Here is a 21,830-nt window from a genome sequence, read left to right on the forward strand (position 1 = left end):
CCATCAGCAGATAAGATCATAAGGAGACGACTCCTGTACTGCTCATGCGCGATCATCAGCAGAAGAGCATCGTACTTCCCTCTGGAAACCATTTACTCTACACATTATTGGTTTGTATAATACATTTTATAGGTTATAATTGATTAAAAATATATATATATATATACATAGTAACACATAACTTAAAAGTGCATTTTCGCTCAACACATTTTTTTCCTAAAATTGTATGACTAACATGACATGGTCTTGCCAGTTTTTCCCTTGTTTTCTCTTATGTATCTATTGCTTAGTGATGCACTATGCCTACAACTGTATTCTCCAAAGGGTTGTATATACTACAGCTGACATATGGACCAGAACATTTGATATACAAATTGTGTATATTATAAATCATGTACACTTATATTTTCTAAATAGTTTCGCATTGTGGAGGCCATTGGCCTGTACATCACTCTTGCCTGGGTAATCAAGTGCTGGGATACGATGCTGATTTCTCATTGTGTTTCTCTCTTATTCCAAAGTTGTACATTATAATGCAGCTTGTTTCGTATTTGCCGACATTTCTTATTAGCCAGCAGGTATTTTATTCGCAGTACACGGGTTAAATCATCCCGGGGCCACTCAATTTTATCCATATAATGTAAGGAGTATTTTCCGTGTGTTCCATTTGTATTTACACTGGCCTAACACATCTTTTGCTGACAAAATGGGTGGCGAACGTGTCATATAAACCAAATGATTTTTCGTAATGAATGACTGGCATTGCATATCAAGGGTTTGATCATCCTTGGCCACTCATTTCACAGCATCCATCTCAAGAGTACATGCCCCATAGGTTTGAGCTTAGTTAGGTTGGACCAATATGAACTTCCCTGGCGAAAGAGGGAGGGGATAACATGGCCACATATATTGTATTCCTCCGCTAATTACTGACATTCCAAATGAAGGGTTATATCATCTTGCTCCACTTATTACTCTGCATATACTGTAAAGGGCACACAACTTTTGTTTGTACACCGGTATTAATTTAGCCTGGCCCAACGTGAATTCCGCTGCCAAAACAGCAAAAAAAAAAAAAAAAAATTACACATTCCAAACTATTTTCCCTCATGGAAATTCAGCACCACATTTCATAGGTTTAATTCCTCTTGGGCCTCCTGTTCCTCAACATATACTTGTAAGGGGAGCAACCTTTATGTATATTCCAATTATATTTTCGCTTGGGCCAACATGGATTGGCCTAAGATGATTTAACCCCATAAGTACAGTTGAAATATACTTTCGTATACTTGTCAACTTTCCCCATGTTTTCCTAGTGAAATTTATGATGGGATGGGTTAAATACAAATGGAACACATGTAGGGAACATACCCATTACATGATATCTAGAGACTAAACAGCAAATGATTAAAACCCTTAAGTTCCAATGCTAATCAATGACAAAAAAAAAAAGGGGGGTGTAGGGGAAACTGCCACTTTTGGTCTCTGGGCAAGACAAAATACAAATGGAACACACACAGGTGAAATGCCCCTTTTAGTATAATGCTTGACCGTGGATAGGGGCTGTGTGGTTCTGGTGCATTGCACATGGTGGCTAAATGATGTGACCAATGAGCCCTTTCTCAGTCTGTTCCTGGCGCCACACAGTAAATGCGGATAAAGGCGATCATGCATAGAAGAAAAAGAAGTATACGCAGAAAAAAAATATATTGAGTGGCCTAAGATGATTTAACCCATGCACTGTAATGGTACTTATTAGTGACCTATGTATTACTATATGAACCACCTTCCCCCCGTCTCTTGCTGGTGAAATCCATATTGAGCGAGGCTAAATATATCTGGAAAACGTAGAGGGGATATGTGACCCTTACATTAAATGCAGATAAATGTGCGGCCCAAGATGATTTAACCCTGGGACGCTAATTATCAACTCCTGAAGAATGTTACATTGTTATTTATAACATTACTGACCCCCTGTTTCGCCAGTGAACTTCGTGAAGGAAGACATGGAAGGGGATGTGCTCCATGTAGTATGAGCAAGCAATATGAGTGGTTCAAGATAATTTACCCTCTGAACTACAAAGCTAATTACTAGTGGCAAAGAAATGTATAGGAACATCTGCCATCTCTGATTCTGTTTTGTCTATCAAATCAGTGTTGAGTTTGAAACAGTGAAAGGGTGTGCCTCTTACAGCATATGTAGAAAAATGAAAAACCTACCATGATTTAACTATGGAATTACGACTAAGAAATAGCAGATGATTAAAAAACAGAACTAATTAGAAAGCAATTCTATCCTTGCCTGCTCTTGGATATATACAGCAATTATTAAAAGTATCGTATGCTGCACAGAGTGCTGTGACGTCAAATTGCCTTCAAAGAAGGAAAAAAAAAAGAAAAGCAGTTTGACGACATGATTGGGACACAGTCCTGGACAAAAGCTCTATTTGTGTGTGTGTGTGTGTGTGTGTGTGTGTGCTTTTCTAAGGCCATCCATTTGACTTTTCAATACAGAGCCATCAAAAGTAATCAAGCTGTAGAACGAAGCATTTCGCATTTTTTTTTTTTTACATTATACATGTTATCAGAACACTGCTCTAGCTAGATACTTACATGGTTTCCACGAAATCGAGGACTGTTCTAATGGCGTCTGTGTAGGGTGCACACGCGGGAGTTCCCTAGGCTTTCGTTCTATTATGGAGGTGATATAGACGGCACTACAGTCAAGCCAGCAGCTGAAGGGTACAAAACTGCAAGGAATATGTACAGCAAGATAAAGAAGAAGAAACAGAGAAGCTTTGAGAAAGTTTTGTGGGGAAAATAGAACATAACACATTACTTTTAGATGCAATTATCAGGTGGAGGCATTACACAGGATTGGTGTAATGATATACGAAGAGCTGAATCACTTCTTCAAAAGAGTCTTCACAATGGAAGAAGAAACAGGGGTTCCAAGAACAGCGAGACGGTGCAAGGAAGGTCGTGGAGAGCACTGACGTTGAAAAGCATAAGCATATATATAACTAAATGGCCTTTCTCAATATGTGCTGAAGCAGAGTGGAAGATAATCTTCTCACTTGACAGTAACAGCTTGAAATACTGTTCAGTTACGTCGCTGGAGGAGGAGTATATAGTGCCATGGGAGTGGAAGAGGGCATTTGCCATACCTATCTTCATGAGACCAGAGCTACATTATGGTTTCTCCGATGAATATGTTCCGTTAAATGGGATGGCAAATAGAAATTAAATGGATGACGACTTGCAAAGTAGAAACTACCGAAGTGAAACACATGGTAACACAGTAAGGAGGTCATGCTTAACAAGCCAGACTTCTTTTCAGACAACCTGAGCTAAATTTTACACACGAGAGAGATGGATGGATTGTGTGTCTATAAACCTCTAGAAAATGTTTCAACCGTACCCATGAGGGAACTGTAAAAGAATCGAGATAATCAAATTGGAATGTGATTATCAATTACATTGGTGGAAAGTAATAAAGGATATATGTCAGAGAAGTCATCTCGAAACAGACTGGGTCACCAGTGGCGTGCCATAAGGCAATGTTGCGAGGGTATGAGGTTATTGCTCTTCTTGATTTATGTACACGACTTCCCAGAAAGAGTGGACTCGTGCATGAATGTTTGCAGATGATGCCAGGAACTTAATGGGAGGAAAGAAAGATCAGAATTGCATCAACTTATAAGGGAATCCTACACAATCTTCACAGGTAGTCTTAGATGGCCGATGAAATCCAGCTATAGTAATCACAAAGTAATAAGTATGGGACATAGTGAAAACACGCCTGAATATGAATTTAATCTGGCAAGAAATGTGCTATAATGTGGGTGAGCAGGACGTGAGAAAAGACACTGTAAATGAGGCTATCTTCTGGCAAATATTAGAATCGTTATCAAGTGCAGGGATAAGGAAATGTTCAGCAAGCCGTTCACAACATATTCTAAGCCAAAACAAAATTTGCTACTTAAGTTGGGTCATCGCATTTAGAATAACAGCGAATTACAGGGAGAGGTAAGAGACCATAATCATCCACCATGGAAGAGTAAGACGTGAGTTGATCACACCCTTAAAAGTTTCTGAACCACTTTGGTAATGTTAATAGGCAGCGGTTCTTCGAAAGATGCTGATAGGACTAGAGGCCATAAGGGAGGGATCAAGCAAGAAATGTGGTAGAAAAGACGTAAGGAAGTAGTTTCATAGCATCATTGTCATGGATGAATGCGTACAAACTGGATGCGGACAGCAAACAGATGTACAAAAAGTTGTATAAGTTCAAGGTATGAGGCCCCAGGAGCATAGAACTCCCTCTTCACACAGAACAAATGGGTGATTACACATTGTATAAAGTTTTAGCTTTAAGTCTGTCTCAGCCATTCTCTGATGTAAGGTCACGTAAAAGGTTTAAGTCTGTCTTAGCTTTTCTTTAATGCAAGGTGAGGTAAGATCATATGTAGTTGGACAATCACATGTTTACCAAATGGCGTCCTAGCTTCGTCTCTTCGATGTATATCAACTGACTGTTATATTTCTCTCTTGTGTTTCCCCTGATGATGTGATTATTATACGAAAGTGCACTTGGGAACTTTTCGTGTTTCATTTTCCCCGTGGACTCATAGGAATATCTTGATCACGCGCAAAATTGTGATCCTTTCCAATGTAGTTGCATATGTATGAGTGCCTCAACCCAGCACCAAAAGCAGGTCGCCCTGAACTACAGTCAATATTTCAGTGACTCTAAGATGGAGGGCCGAAAGGAACTGACCTGACCCCTAGAGCCATTAGAAATGAGATATGATTACCGGAATTTGCAATGCAAGGTTACCTGCTTCTAACAAACTTTAACATTTTTAACACCAACACTGGGAGTCTAAACTGAAAAAAAAAGATTAGCATTATACTGCCTATCGGAAAAGCTTAATATCAAAAATAGTAACAGGAACCTGATTTAATTTGGTAAAAATCATTTGATTGAAAATGGCGAAATCAGGAAAAATTTTGTTTTAAATTAATGTAGATTACATAAGGCAGGTGTGCGCTTACGGTTGAATTCTTATTGAGCTGATAATCAAGGTGATTAAAATAATAGAGTTGCATAGAAACCTCGAAGTACAATATAAAGACCAGTCTCTGCGCTGCTTAATGTCTCACAAAAGAAAAAAAATGTGTATATTCTTCTTTGCCGAATGACTATCTATAGTGAATTTGAACTTATAATGATCATTTAGCACTCCTGAGTTATAACACTTACAAACATCACGTTTTGCCTTTTTCCTCCCATCATTATATGCTTTTCCTTCATATAATGTTCTTCAGTTACTGTGTATAACAATACTGTGTCATCATTAAGATAGCTGCAGTAGCAATGTCATAATAACCTTCCTCAGTCTTTTACAATGGACATAAAAATCATCTTTATACGAATAATCTAATCCAGCGTCTACGACAAACGAGGCAATCATTGTAACACATTTCTAGCAATTCTAGAATGAACTAAGGTTACTTACAGATGTTAGCAATCCTTAAGCCTTGTTATACACAGACAAAGTTCTAATGAGCTTGTACGAGGTTGTCGAAAATCTAGGTAACGGTCACAATAATGAATTTCATAGCAAATTTTCTATCTTGACTTAAAAAAATATATATAGATTCGCTAACTCGACAGAGAAAGGACACTAGGTATCAAACTCGACTGGGCTTGTGAATGCAGATACAGCCGAATAGATCGGGGCTACCATATAAAATACTTCTCGAGGGCAACAATATGTTACCAAAATAAGGAAAGGGGCACTGAAGAAGATACACTAGATTGGATGACTGAAGTATATGAATTAGTTCAGCGAAAAAACACATGCTTACATAAAGTATAAGTGCAAATCGTAGGATCATGTGCATTTAAGATTAGAAAAAAAAGAGGGTAAGGGAGAAAATTAAGGTAGGTTGGTAATAAATAGCGTTTAATATCGAAATTTCTGATAAACCTTATATCAGCTCGTGCATTGCAGTTGCTGAACTGCATTATAGACGTAGTCTTTGGCAACACCCCTTCACTGCGCTGGCAGACGTACAATACGTCTGCACCTACATCTCAAAGAAAAGAGAAATGGATACCGACCAATACTTAAAAATTACTTACCTACTATTGCTTTTTAAACATGGCGAACACATTTTCAACAAAATAAAGATGATAAGATGCTTAAGTAATTTGTATCGACCTTACATAAAGACAACAGTTCCATTTAGCGAGACAGACAAGCCAGAGTTGCATTACTTGCAGAGGCGGACCGTCACACTCGGTGAACCGTGTGCCTGTTATAACAACAGCTGGGGATGTCTATCTACCCACGAGGACTTATGTCTTTTAAATACTTTAAATTCAACAATTGAAAATAAAGATAAGAAGAATTCGTGCAAATGGACCCAGAGTATTAAAATACCCAGCAGAGTCAATGAAGTGATTGCTGCAATGTAGAATTTTCGTTTATCACTTAGAAGTAAACAACTTTTTTGGCAAATGATTTTCCATCATATGATGATTTCCCTAGTCATGAGCTGACTCAAGCAGTTTGAAGGGTATCACATGCTTGAAATAGACAAACTACGAATTAACCTTCCCGTACCACTAGAGAAATATGCATCACAAAATCTCATGGATTTACTAGAAATCTATGAATGATAATCAAGTTACAGTGAACATTCCATGACTGTACATGACTCATTTGCACTTCTAATTCGTACTGTCCCAAGCTGCCACAGGTTCTATCGAAAACTTGAAAAAGGTATCTCTTGGAACAGAAAATTAGAAGTCAGGCATCCATAACATTCAGATTAGACCTAGGAAATGCTTAAATAATTCAAAAAGTTAAAAGCTATAGTCATAGGTCCTCCTATCATCGATATATGGATGATTGGTAGATTGCCTAGGCTTTGCAAAACCTCATTGTAAAGCTAAAATAAATAGTTACATCCAAAAATCGGAAAAATATTTAAGAACTTCAGGTGATAATAATTCTAAGACCACATACAATCCATATATATATATATATATATATATATATATATATATATATGTGTGTGTGTGTGTGTGTGTGTGTGTGTGTGTGAGACATTTTAAATAAAAATTCGGGAATTACAGACCTCTTTGACAATAGCCTTTGAATATCAATGTATATATAACTTTGCGAGGCACACAACACTGCAGGTTCCAACCATGAACTCACCAGTCCACTGTCAATGGAAGAAAACCTTGGTTCTGTACGTTTCACCAGGATATCTAGTTTATACATGACTGGCGTTTTCAGATCCCTGGAATATGAAACAAAAACTGAGAATGCAAAAAAAAAAAAGAAAAATCACTCGCAAAACTGGATCATTAAGTGCGTTTGGTTCCGTGCTTGATTGCCAATGGCCAGTAAATACAAGGTTTTATCTCATCAATGCGGTGTGCTATTCTTTATCCTTTCTATGGCTTATGATGATGTTGGTTTAACATTGTGATCAATGTGTATTTACAATCTAAATTTGAATGTAACAATGGATTTGGGTCAACACTCAGTCTAGTCCAAGCGGTGTGCACAGAGCAATGTACTACAAAAAAGATGCCAAACTGGAAGCTCGGGAAAGCGGTAGATTTTAATGGAATGGTCCATGTCTTTACCTTCGGCCAAACTGAAGGACTTTCCAGTTCAAGATAGTCTTCCAAAAGAGTGGACCAAGATCTGCCCCTTTACATTCTTTGAAAAAGGATCTTTGGATAGATACAAATGATTAAAGATAAACACACAACAGGTAGAAATTACGATACACAATACAGTGAACATCAGAACGATGCTTCAGGCTAGCTGGGCGGCCCACAAGCATTGTTGCCAATTACTATTTGTAAATGCCACTAGGTTCACCCTCAAAAGTAGTGCAAAATGTTGCCAAGAATACGAAAATGCATGTACACTGACTCATGAGCTGAATCTACAATCGCAGCTAAACAATTAGTCAACATGAAGACTGTGAATGCAAGAATCTTCATCAATGGTGTTTAAAAACCGAAAGTCCAAAGTTGACGCGGCCGAATGTGTGTGTGTGTGTGTGTGTGTTCAGCTCTGCAAGCGCTGAGAGATCACACTCTAGGATTTACATCCCTTGATGGCTAACTCTAGCAGACTTCTTAGTTAAAGGATCATAAACGTACCTTCTTCTGTCTTGTTGCATCATAAATAACTGAATGAACGGAATATGTTTGTTCACTGAGTTAAGCGAACAAGGTGTGGAAGTACTGTGCTTTCCTGATGATAGAGTAACGAAGGATGTCGAGTTTTCTTTTATTAATGTTTTGTAGAAAGATTGAACAAAGGTTGTATCACCGTCATGCCACATTATAACAACCCTTCTTTGGGGTCTACAATATTACAATCTCAAACTAATTTCCTAACTTTGCCACAACTGAATTACATCCTTTAATACAAAGTAGGTAACAGGAGCTTCATTAGGAACTGTCAGTAGGCTTTCGACTGGCTTGTGCAAGGGGAGGACGGAGGTCATGCAGGGGTCGGGAATCCTGTTCCGCGAGGGAGAACCACTGCTGACTACATCTACACCCTCAGACCAGACTGACCCTCAAACATAGCTGAACAATAACTGGCAAAAAGTTTCGGGCCTCAACGCAGTCATAACCATCATGTCTCTGGACTTTCGTGTGAGATACTACCTCATCAAACAAATACACTGAGACATATGAAGGTCAAACAAGAGACGGGCTGATGGTATCGTCTACCTTCCAACAAGAACACGGTTCAGCATTATCTTATGCAAAAATTAAGGGGGAAAAAAATCAAATTACACATAAACTCCTTGTGCACGAAGCTATAACCCCCGGGGTATCCTAGTATAACATCTGATTGTTACGGTAATCATATCCAGGGGTCGTAGCACCGTGGATATATATATATATATATATATATATATATATATATATATATATATATATATATATATGTGTGTGTGTGTGTGTGTGTGTGTGTATAATTAGGCGAACATGAACTTCTAAACTTCTTATATAAAAAGTGGTATATAATGGTCTTAACACTGGTGCACCATCAGTCTCCGGTGGAAAACCGTTTCACAATTACTGTCAAAAGTCTAGCAGTTGTTTCATATGGCCTGGGATACGGTTACCCCCCTCGTGTTTGTGACCTGGGTTCACCTGTGATATGGTCATCCTTGTGTATGACAGCTGATCTGTATAACTGGCTTGGGTGGGGAACGAGTCAGTATTGCACATGTGGCAACTGTTGAAGTTAAGCCCGATGGCAACAGGAGGTGGAGTTCACCCGGCTTTCATATAACACAAACGGGTGATTAAGGCGTCTTGATCGGTACTTATTTAATAGTGATTTTCAGTAAACAGAGTCCATCATACCTTCTCAATCAGGTTAGTCAGGCACTCATATGAAGGACGTATCGTCGTGGTGAGGGAGTTACGTATGATTACTAGGTGTACAATAAGATTTACTGGACATAGGTAATAGTGTTCTGGTATGAAAGGAGCCTTTGCGTGCCACTTGGAGAACATGACCCCCTAGCATTACTCTGTAAATATATCAGTCCCAGATAATTTTTACATAATCACTTCATGGGACACTGGTGTCCTTAATTAATCTACCTTGGGTATTTGGGTATTCCACCTCTCGAAACAGGAACCCAAGGATTTGATGACCGACAGTTTATTCTGCTTTCTTCCCTCACACTTTTGATGAATGAATTGTTTTCCTTCTCTCAAGGTACTGGTGAAGGAAGGCTCAGATTTCCGAAGTCAGACAGGAGTGAGGTTTGGAAACATATACAGTACAGGGGCGATCATTTCTTATACAAATTAAGGAAAGATACACCTATATAGTCCATTTGTATCTGGACTAAAAAAAAAAAAAAAAATTTGTCGCGTTGAAGATTATAAAATATTCCATTACGTAAAATTCTGTTAAAAAAAACTACAAGTTCATACTATATAACAATATCACAAGAGTCTTTAGAAATAATCTTTAATTGAGAATATATATTAAAAGTATGTTGTTCACATACCGAAACAGGCAGCCAAAGACCGTACACAAACATAAACATGACAGTCGCTGGACCAACCTGTTCCCACCAAGATACAGCCTTTCTTCGCTGCCATCTTGGCTTCGGGCGTCTATATAAACATTGGCTTCGGGCGTCTATATAAACATTCGTAAATGTTTCAGGTATTTACCGCTGAGGGGCCCTCCATACCTAATCAACTGGCACAGGACGGGCTGAGACAAGACATTCGCAATTATGGTTCACATGTCACACAGGAACCAGATGTGAGTTTGTAAATGTAGGGGTTTGCAAGTGTGGTGGAGGAGACTTTTTCTATCACTGGCCTAGGTTTGAGATCTGGAGCTGGGTGTGGTGGGAAGCCGCTCAGGCCAGGGGCCTTACGTCTCTCGTCTCTCCCATCACATTAGGCTCAGACTTGGGTTTCCTTTTGCTTCTGCACCCTTCAAACGTGGGACAGAAGGGCATCCTGCGGGGCCAGTTCCACCTGGAACAGAAAGGAACAGGGGATATTATAGCAGGGGATATTATAGTATCAAAAGCTTTTTGACCTAAAGGGTTACTGGGTGTAGAATCACTGGCCCTCCCCAATACCCTCGAAGTGATAAGGATAGACCACCTCACTCGGGTGGGTGGGTTCTGAGTATCTACGTATGTAGCTCTGTACAAACACAATCCAAGTATAACCAACCCAGACAATTCACTGCTGCTGAGAGTTCTTAAGAATCTTACAGGTGACCACGGAGAGAGAGAGAGAGAGAGAGAGAGAGAGAGAGAGAGAGAGAGAGAGAGAGAGAGAGAGAGAATTAGTGTCGCAGTTGACGGACACTATATTATGTCCCCCTGCCCCATGCTCATCTTAGGGGCGGCGGCGAAAAATAATTACGTCACAAAGTCTTTGTTAAATCCTGGTAGCCAGGTAATCTTTGGTCAAGTCTACCAATAAGAATTCTACCTTTACTCTTATGTCGAACTAAGGCTCACACGTAAAGAAGACCTTTCTAAAGCACAATACGTTCTTTTATCAATTCTAACCTCTGTACTATGATCAAATTGTGGCCTGTTAAAAAGAGTTCTGTCTGTACATTGTCCATTTGTTGTTTGTACAGCAGCTGCAGTACGAGACTGAGTATGACTGTTAATCTGTACATTGTGAGCAGGGTTCTGTACATAAGGCTAAAGACTGTCTTATTTTTTTTTTAACATCAAACATACATTTCTTGATTCTATATTCAGTTTCTTCCCTTACCTTGTTCCATTCCTCCACAACCATCACCATCGAGGAAATTCGCATCTGGTTTGATATTTATCTGGTTTGAGCAAGAGGCGTCAACACAGACAAAATGAGAAACAACTAACCTCATAAATTGCTTGAGCAACACAACTAACTAGTCAATAATTTGAGCAACACGACTAACTTCGTAAACCACTTGAGCAACACGACTAACTTCGTAAACCACTTGAGCAACACGACTAACCTCGTAAACAACTTGAGCAACACGACTAACTTCGTAAACCACTTGAGCAACACGACTAACTTCGTAAACCACTTGAGCAACACGACTAACTTCGTAAACCACTTGAGCAACACGACTAACTTCGTAAACCACTTGAGCAACACGACTAACTTCGTGAACCACTACAGCAACACGACTAACTTCGTCAACCACTTGAGCAACACGACTAACTTCGTCAACCACTTGAGCAACACGACTAACTTCGTAAACCACTTGAGCAACACGACTAACTTCGTAAACAACTTGAGAAACACGACTAACCTCGTAAGTGTCTCCATGCCGCAGGGAAGGTCGTAGCAACGGTCCCTGGATCAACAGATGACCCAGGCGGCATCTGGGCCTCGGTGTAGTAGCTCCACTGCAGCAGCCCCCGCTCCTCGGCTGTCCCTGCAACACGTCACATCCAGCATTAAAATTTCACCCTCAACACCTGACCTGCTCTCACTCTATTAAGACCTTTGATATATATATATATATATATATATATATATATATATATATATATATATATATATATATATATATATATCTTTTCTTTCAAACTATTCGCCATTTCCCGTATTAGCGAGGTAGCGTTAAGAACAGAGGACTGGGCCTTTGAGGGTATATCCTAACCTGGCCCCCTTCTCTGTTCCTTCTTTTGGGAAATTAAAAAGAATGAGAGGGGAGGATATATATATATATATATATATATATATATATATATATATATATATATATATATATATATATATATATATATATATATATATATATATACCCATCAAAACTGGCACACACATGAATACTGTATCTATTCTTAATTTGGTTACGTGCTTGCTCACTTTAATTTTGAACCGTGTAACAACAATGGTCGAATTGTACTGTTTGGTTACCCTAATTAACACAGCAGCCGCCAGGGTCGACTCATTCGACTGCCTACTGTAGTACTTCATCTACAGCAGGACAGAAAGACCCATGGCTACAGTGTCGTGCTCGATAGCTTAATTACGCTGGCTGGCTGGTTGCCTCCTTGGGCTTTAGGTCTATTAACAGACAAGAGTCTTCGATCATCCTCAAGTGTTAAGGATAATCATAGGACCACAGGCATACTTCTTGCCAATGACAGCTCGTTCTCAAAGGAACAAATATGTATGCTCTGGATGCCAATACTGACCAGGGTATTGTCGCAGCTCTTAGGATGAGGTGTGTGTGTGTGTGTATGTTGTGATGAACGGCTACATAATAAAATAAGTCTCTTATGCCATGGGGTTAAATGTTCTTACCTGATGCCTCTCAGTCTGTAATTTTTACTGTTCTACACAAGAAGGGAATGAAAGGGTTGTAATGTAAAAATCGAATGGCAATCAAGGGAAGTGAACATACAGTCTTTTTCATTTGACTTATGTGCATAGAAGTTTAGTATCACTATAATTTCCGCGTAGTTGAATGCTTACAGCCTAAGTTTATAGTGTGGCTGAACAACGCCTTCACCTTCGCCCTTAAGTATTCACTTGTTTTCAAGACACGACCGGAGAAGATACATGTTCAAGGAGATATAGCCTAGTCATGTCCACGGGAAGGTTCGTGGTCAGCTGCGGTCGACTTACCAGGGATACTGTTGTCCAAGATGAGTCCCAAGATCCCTCCAACAAACATGGAGGTTTGCAGTAATGACGTTAAAGTCTGGTCCACTATCGCTGATCCTGTCTTTATCGCATCTCTGTTGTTTCCCAGCCACTACAAAATAAGAAATATATAAGTATAATAATTGACAAAATCGTCACAATACTTTACTTCATGATGTAGCCCAATCAACAGAAAATATAGATCAAATTAAATTCCAAAAAACTATCACACCTCTGGCAAGGAAAGTCCCATGAAGATCGAAAATCCAAGTACGAATAAATTCCTGCTCGATTCGAGGTTTATAAACTTAACGGTAGAGAGGCCAATTCCCGTGATCAGGGAGAACATGAACATGAGAATACTTCCCAGCACAGGCTCCGGGATGGTGGCAAATATGGCTCCCACTTTGCTAAAAGTGCCAACCACTAACATGAACACACCAGACGTCAGGACGACACGCCGGCTGGCAACCTGCGGGAAAACATATCGTAAAAGAAGGCTGCCGGCAGCAAAGCATTCGTGGGAGATCAGCCAACTTTTTTTTTTTTTTTTTACCAAAAACGTGTAAGATGCTAGTCATAATAATGCCAAGAAAGGATATATATATACATTAGGTTATATGCTTACTTACTCATAGATGCTAGTCATAATAATGCCAAGAAAGGATATATATATATATACATTGGGTTATGTGCTTGCTTACTCATAAACTCAAGCTCACTAACTGATTAATCATAACAAGGCATAATTTTTTTACCTGACACCATCCAATCAAATTTCTGTGATCTTGCGGTTCTGAAAACAGCCAAGGAAATATCGAATTCGGTTCCGAAATAAAGTGAACAGAATACTTAAGGTTTATTCAGGGGCGTATCTACGGGAAATAGCAAGCACTGAAATTACGCCCCTGGCTTGATTAAAAATGTACATACAGTGGATGTATATAAAAATATATATAGTGTAATTATAAACTGTTGAAGAGTTAGGCCAAACTTAAATCTATAGAAACTCTTAAAGACTTAAAGACATATATGGTCAAAATTGTAACGCAGAAGCGGTAATGCAACTGATAGTAGCAAAATATTACTATAGTTGAAAAGTAAGACGAGTTTCTTTCTTATCTCACAAAACCACACCGTTAAAAATGTCATTCGGTTAACATATGTCAAAAAACAACCAGTTGAGTGGCACGTCCCCCTTCAAGTGACGCCCAGAGGCACCTGCCCTCCCTGCCATACCCTAGATACACCACTGTAACTATTACCTTTAATTTTTGGTATTTTTATCAGAAAGTAAGACTCCCCTTAAAAATCAATTGTGAGAAGTATTTTTCATGCTAAATACAAATCAGGTCTTAAAATATCGTTTAGTCGTCTTTTTGACATTCATTTAAGCTGTTAAAGGAAGTTTATTTCACAATATTTTCTGCTCCTTTGTATCGTAGTTACTGACTATGTATCGGGTACTAAAAGCATTATGATATATTTTCCATGATTATTTCAAGTATAAAAAGTATTTGAGCATCTTATTTTTCAATTTTGAAACAAAAAGTTTTTGAAGCTAAAAGATACCCTTCAATTTTTGGTTCTTTTCTCAGTAAAATAATTTCTTTAGAAACTCATTATAAGAACTATTTTTCATGGTGAATACAAATCTGGTCTCATAATAACCTTTAGTCCTCTTAATGACACTCAATCAAGCTGTTAAATGAAGTCAATTTTAAAATATTTCTGTTCCTTTGCATCCTATTTACTGTGTATGTATCGGTGACTGAGTGCATTTGATATATTTTTCATGATTATTTCAAATAGAGAAGTGTTTCAATATCTTATCTTTCAGTTTTGAAACAAAAAGTTTTATGAGCAAAAAAATACCCTGAACTATTACCTTCAATTTTTGCTATTTTTATCAGAAAAATAGATTTCCTTTAAAAACTCATTATAAGAAGTATTTTTCATGCTGAATGCAAATTTGTTGTTAAAATATCATTTAGTCGTTTTTATGACATTCAATTAAGCTATTAAATGAAATCAATTCTAAATATTTTCTGATCCTTTGTATCGTATTTACTGGTTACTTATTGGTGACTAAGAGCATTATGATATATTTTCCATGACCATTTCAGATATAGAAGTCTTTGAATATCTTATCTTTCAATTCTAAAACAAAAAGTTTTTTCAGGTAAAAAATACCCTGAACTATTACCTTCAATTTTTGCCATTTTCCTCAGAAAAATAGATTTCCTTTAAAACCTCATTATAAGAAGTACTTTTCATGCTGAATACAAAATTGGTGTTAAAATATCATTTACTCGTTTTTATGACATTCAATTAAGCTGTTAAATGAAACCAATTTTATATAATTTCTTATCTTTTGCATCGTATTTACTGGATATGTATTAATGACTAAAAACATAACAATATATTTTCCATTTTCATTTCAGGTATAGAAGTCTTGGAATATCTTATCTTTTAAATCTAAAACAAAAATTTTTTTCAGGTAAAAAATACCCTTCAATTTTTGCCATTTTCCTCAGAAAAATAGATTTCCTTTAAAAACTCATTATAAGAAGTATTTTTCATGCTGAATACAAAATTGGTGTTAAAATATCATTTATTCGTTTTTATGACATTCAATTAAGCTATTAAATGAAATCAATTCTAAATATTTTCTGATCCTTTGTATCGTATTTACTGGTTATCTATTGATGACTAAGAGCATTATGATATATTTTCCATGACTATTTCAGGTATAGAAGTCTTTGAATATCTTATCTTTCAATTTTAAAACAAAAAGTTTTTTGAGCAAAAAAATACCCTGAACTATTACCTTCAATTTTCGCTATTTTTATCAGAAAAATAGATTTCCTTTAAAAACTCATTATAAAAAGTATTTTTCATGCTGAATACAAATCTCATGTTAATATATCATATAGTCGTTTTTATGACATTCAATTAAGGTATGAAATGAAATCAATTCTAAATATTTTCTGATCCTTTGTATCGTACTTACTGGTTATATATTGGTGACTAGGAGCATTATGATATATTTTCCATGACTATTTGAAGCATAGAAGCCTTTGAATATCTTATCTTTCAATTTTAAAACAAAATGTTTTTTGAGCAAAAAAATACCCTGAACTATTACCTTCAATTTTTGTCATTTTCCTCAGAAAAATAGGTTTCCTTTAAAAACTCATTATAAGAAGTATTTTTCATGCTGAATGCAAATCTGGTGTTGAAATATCATTTAATCGTTTTTATGACATTCAATTAAGCTATTAAATGAAATCAATTCTAAATATTTTCTGATCCTTTGTATCGTATTTACTGGTTGTGTATTGGTGACTAAGAGCATTATATTTTCCATGGCTATTTCAGGTATAGAAGTCATTGAATATCTTATCTTTCAATTTTAAAACAAAATGTTTTTTCATTACCTTCAATTTTTGGCATTTTCATCAGAAAATAGATTTCCTGTAAAACCTCATTATAAGAAGTATTTTTCATGTTGAATACAAAATTGGTGTTAAAATATCATCTACTCGTTTTTATGACATTCAATTAAGCTGTTAAATGAAACCAATTTTAAATAATTTCTTATCCATTGCATCGTATTTACTGGATATGTATTAATGGCTAAAAAATTATGATATATTTTCCACGACTATTTCAGGTATAGAAGCCTTTGAATATCTTATCTTTCTATTTTAAAACAAAATGTTTTTTGAGCAAAAAAATACCCTGAACTATTACCTTCAATTTTTGACATTTTTATCAGAAAAATAGATTTCCTTTAAAAACTCATTATAAGAAGTATTTTTCATGCTGAATACAAATCTGGTGTTAAAATATCATTTAATCGTTTTTATGACATTCGATTAAGCTATTAAATGAAATCAATTCTAAATATTTTCTGATCCTTTGTATCGTATTTACTGGTTATGTATTGGTGACTAAGAGCATTATGATATATTTTCCATGACCATTTCAGGTATAGAAGTCTTTGAATATCTTATCTTTCAATTTTAAAACAAAAAGTATTTTCAGGTAAAAAATACCCTGAACTATTACCTTGAATTTTTGGCATTTTCCCCAGAAAAATAGATTTCCTTTAAAAAAATCATTATAAGAAGTACTTTTCATGCTGAATACAAAATTGGTGTTAAAATACCTTTTGAGCAAAAAAATTCTAAATATTTTCTGATCCTTTGTATCGTATTTACTGGTTATGAATTAGTGACTAAGAGCATTATGATATATTTTCCATGACCATTTCAGGTATAGAAGTCTTTGAATATCTTATCTTTCAATTTTAAAACAAAAAGTATTTTCAGGTAAAAAATACCCTGAACTATTACCTTGAATTTTTGGCATTTTCCTCAGAAAAATAGATTTCCTTTAAAAAATCATTATAAGAAGTACTTTTCACGCTGAATACAAAATTAGTGTTAAAATATCATTTACTCGTTTTTACGACATTCAATTAAGCTGTTAAATGAAAGAATTTTAAATAATTTCTTATCCTTTGCATCGTATTTACTGGATATGTATTAATGACTAAAAACATTATAATACATTTTCCAATTTCATATCACGTATAGAAGTCTTTGAATACCTCATCTTTCAATTTTGAAACAAAAAGTTTTTTGAGCAAAAAAATACCCTGAACTATTACCTTCAATTTTTGGCATTTTCTTGAGAAAAATAGATTTCCTTTAAAAACTCATTATAAGAAGTATTTTTCATGCTGAATACAAATCTGGTGTTAAAATATCATTTAGTCGTTTTTATGATATTCAATTATGCTATTAAATGAAATCAATTCTAAATATTTTCTGATCCTCTGTATCGTAGTTACTGGTTATGTATTGGTGACTAAGAGCATTATGATATATTTTCCATGACCATTTCAGGTATAGAAGTCTTTGAATATCTTATCTTTCAATTTTGAAACAAAAAGTTTTTTGAGTAAAAAAATACCCTGAACTATTACCTTGAATTTTTGGCATTTTCCTCAGAAAAATAGATTTCCTTTAAAAACTCATTATAAGTACTTTTCATGCTGAATACAAAATTGGTGTTAAAATACCATTTACTCGTTTTTATGACATTCAATTAAGCTGTTAAATGAAACCAATTTTAAATAATTTCTTATCCTTTGCATCGTATTTACTGGATATGTATTAATGACTAAAAACATTATAATATATTTTCCAATTTCATTTCAGGTATAGAAGTCTTTGAATATCTTATCTTTCAATTTTAAAACAAAAAGTTTTTTGAGCAAAAAAATACCCTGAACTATTACCTTCAATTTTTGCCATTTTCTTCAGAAAAATAGATTTCCTTTAAAAACTCATTGTAAGAAGTATTTTTCATGCTGAATGCAAATCTGGTGTTAAAATATCATTTAGTCGCTTTTATGACATTTAATTAAGGTATTAAATGAAATTAATTCTAAATATTTTCTGATCCTTTGTATCGTATTTACTGGTTATGTATTGGTGACTAAGAGCATTATGATATATTTTCCATGACTATTTCAGGTATAGAAGTCTTTGAATGTCTCATCTTTCAATTCTGATACACAAAGTTTTTTGAGCAAAAAAATACCCTGAACTAATACCTTTAATTATTGGCATTTTCCTCAGAAAAATAGATTTCCTTTAAAAACTCATTATAAGAAGTATTTTTCATGTTGAATGCAAATCTGGTGTTAAAATATCATTTAGTCGTTTTTATGACATTCAATTAAGCTATCAAATGAAATCAGTTCTAAATATTTTCTGATCCTTTGTATCGTATTTACTGGTTATGTATTGGTGACTAAGAGCATTATGATATATTTTCCATGACTATTTCAGGTATAGAAGTCTTTGAATATCTTATCTTTCAATTTTAAAACAAAAAGTTTTTTCAGGTAAAAAATACCCTGAACTATTACCTTCAATTTTTGGTATTTTCTTCAGAAAAATAGATTTCCTTTAAAAACTCATTATAAGAAGTATTTTTCATGCTGAATACAAAATTGGTGTTAAAATATCATTTACTCGTTTTTCTGACATTCAATTAACCTGTTAAATGAAACCAATTTTAAATAATTTCTTATCCTTTGTATCGTATTTACTGGAAATATATTAATGACTAAAAACATTATAATATATTTTCCATATTCATTTCAGGCATAGAAGTCTTTGAATATCTTATCTTTCAATTTTAAAACAAAAAGTTTTTTGAGCAAAAAAAATACCCTGAACCTTCAATTTTCGCTATTTTTATCAGAAAAATAGATTTCCTTTAAAAACTCATTATAAAAAGTATTTTTCATGCTGAATACAAATCTGGTGTTAAAATATCATATAGTCGATTTTATGACATTCAATTAAGGTATGAAATGAAATCAATTCTAAATATTTTCTGATCCTTTGTAACGTACTTACTGGTTATGTATTGGTGACTAGGAGCATTATGATATATTTTCCATGACTATTTGAAGCATAGAAGCCTTTGAATATCTTATCTTTCAATTTTAAAACAAAAAGTTTTTTGAGCAAAAAAATACCATTTGCCATTTTCCTCAGAAAAATAGGTATTTTTCATGCTGAATGCAAATCTGGTGTTAAAATATCATTTAATCGTTTTTATGACATTCAATTAAGCTATTAAATGAAATCAATTCTAAATATTTTCTGATCCTTTCTATCGTATTTACTGGTTATGTATTGGTGACTAAGAGCATTATATTTTCCATGGCTATTCCAGGTATAGAAGTCTTTGAATATCTCATCTTTCAATTTTAAAACAAAAAGTTTTTTCAGGTAAAAAATACCCTGAACTATTACCTTCAATTTTTGGCATTTTCATCAGAAAAATAGATTTCCTTTAAAACCTCATTATAAGAAGTATTTTTCATGTTGAATACAAAATTGGTGTTAAAATATCATTTACTCGTTTTTATGACATTCAATTAAGCTGTTAAATGAAACCAATTTTAAATAATTTCTTATCCTTTGCATCGTATTTACTGGATATGTATTAATGACTAAAAAATTATGATATATTTTCCACGACTATTTCAGGTATAGAAGCCTTTGAATATCTTATCTTTCTATTCTAAAACAAAAAACTTTTTGAGCAAAAAAATACCCTGAACTATTACCTTCAATTTTTGACATTTTTATCAGAAAAATAGATTTCCTTTAAAAACTCATTATAAGAAGTATTTTTCATGCTGAATACAAATCTGGTGTTAAAATATTTAATCGTTTTTATGACATTCAATTAAGCTATTAAATGAAATCAATACTAAATATTTTCTGATCCTTTGTATCGTATTTACTGGTTATGTATTGGTGACTAAGAGCATTATGATATATTTTCCATGACCATTTCAGGTATAGAAGTCTTTGAATATCTTATCTTTCAATTTTAAAACAAAAAGTTTTTTCAGGTAAAAAATACCCTGAACTATTACCTTGAATTTTTGGCATTTTCCTCAGAAAAATAGATTTCCTTTAAAAAATCATTATAAGAAGTACTTTTCATGCTGAATACAAAATTGGTGTTAAAATACCATTTACTCGTTTTTATGACATTCAATTAAGCTGTTAAATGAAACCAATTTTAAATAATTTCTTATCCTTTGCATCGTATTTACTGGATATCTATTAATGACTAAAAACATTATAATATATTTTCCAATTTCATTTCAGGTATAGAAGTCTTTGAATATCTTATCTTTCAATTGTAAAACAAAAAGTTTTTTGAGCAAAAAAATACCCTTCAATTTTTGCCATTTTCTTCAGAAGAATAGATTTCCTTTAAAAACTCATTGTAAGAAGTATTTTTCATGCTGAATGCAAATCTGGTGTTAAAATATCATTTAGTCGTTTTTATGACATTTAATTAAGGTATTAAATGAAATTAATTTTAAATATTTTCTAATCCTTTGTATCGTATTTACTGGTTATCTATTGGTGACTAAGAGCATTATATATTTTCCATGACTATTTCAGGTATAGAAGTCTTTGAATATCTTATCTTTCAATTTTAAAACAAAAAGTTTTTTCAGCAAAAAAATACCCTGAACTATTACCTTCAATTTTTGCAATTTTTATCAGAAAAAAAAGATTTCCTTGAAAACCTCATTATAAGAAGTATTTTTCATGCTGAATGCAAATCTGGTATAAAATATCATTTAGTCGTTTTTATGACATTCAATTAAGCTATTAAATGAAATCAATTCTAAATATTTTCTGATCCTTTCTATCGTATTTACTGGTTACTTATTGGTGACTGAGAGCATTATGATATATTTTCCATGACTATTTCAGGTATAGAAGTCTTTGAATATCTCATCTTTCAATTTTAAAACAAAAAGTTTTTTCAGGTAAAAAATACCCTGAACTATTACCCTCAGTTTTTGCCATTTTCCTCAGAAAAATAGATTTCCTTTAAAACCTCATTATAAGAAGAATTTTTCATGCTGAATACAAAATTGGTGTTAAAATATCATTTAGTCGTTTTTATGACATTCAATTAAGCTGTTAAAGGAAACCAATTTTAAATAATTTCTTATCCTTTCTATCGTTTTTACTGGATATGTATCAGTGACGAAAAA

The 21,830-nt window shown here is 34.5% G+C and overlaps 1 protein-coding gene across 2 annotated transcripts in view; it reads right to left on the reverse strand.

Moving 5' to 3' along the window:
* Nucleotides 1-9,855: 9,855 nt before the first annotated feature.
* Nucleotides 9,856-21,830, reverse strand: part of LOC139754784 (solute carrier family 23 member 1-like) — a 35,685-nt gene continuing 23,710 nt past the window's right edge. The window contains exons 10-13 of one of the 2 annotated variants that reach the window (XM_071672574.1): nt 13,440-13,679; nt 13,190-13,319; nt 11,862-11,987; nt 9,856-10,570 (exon numbers count right to left, since the gene is read on the reverse strand). In XM_071672574.1, the coding sequence (XP_071528675.1) occupies nt 10,485-10,570; nt 11,862-11,987; nt 13,190-13,319; nt 13,440-13,679 (582 nt within the window). In that variant the 3' untranslated portion in view covers nt 9,856-10,484. The remainder of the gene's footprint in view (nt 10,571-11,861; nt 11,988-13,189; nt 13,320-13,439; nt 13,680-21,830) is intronic. The other variant, XM_071672584.1, reaches the window with a different exon arrangement.

The sequence above is a fragment of the Panulirus ornatus genome, chromosome 2, assembly GCF_036320965.1.
Source record: "Panulirus ornatus isolate Po-2019 chromosome 2, ASM3632096v1, whole genome shotgun sequence".
In the NCBI taxonomy this organism is placed as follows: domain Eukaryota; kingdom Metazoa; phylum Arthropoda; class Malacostraca; order Decapoda; family Palinuridae; genus Panulirus; species Panulirus ornatus.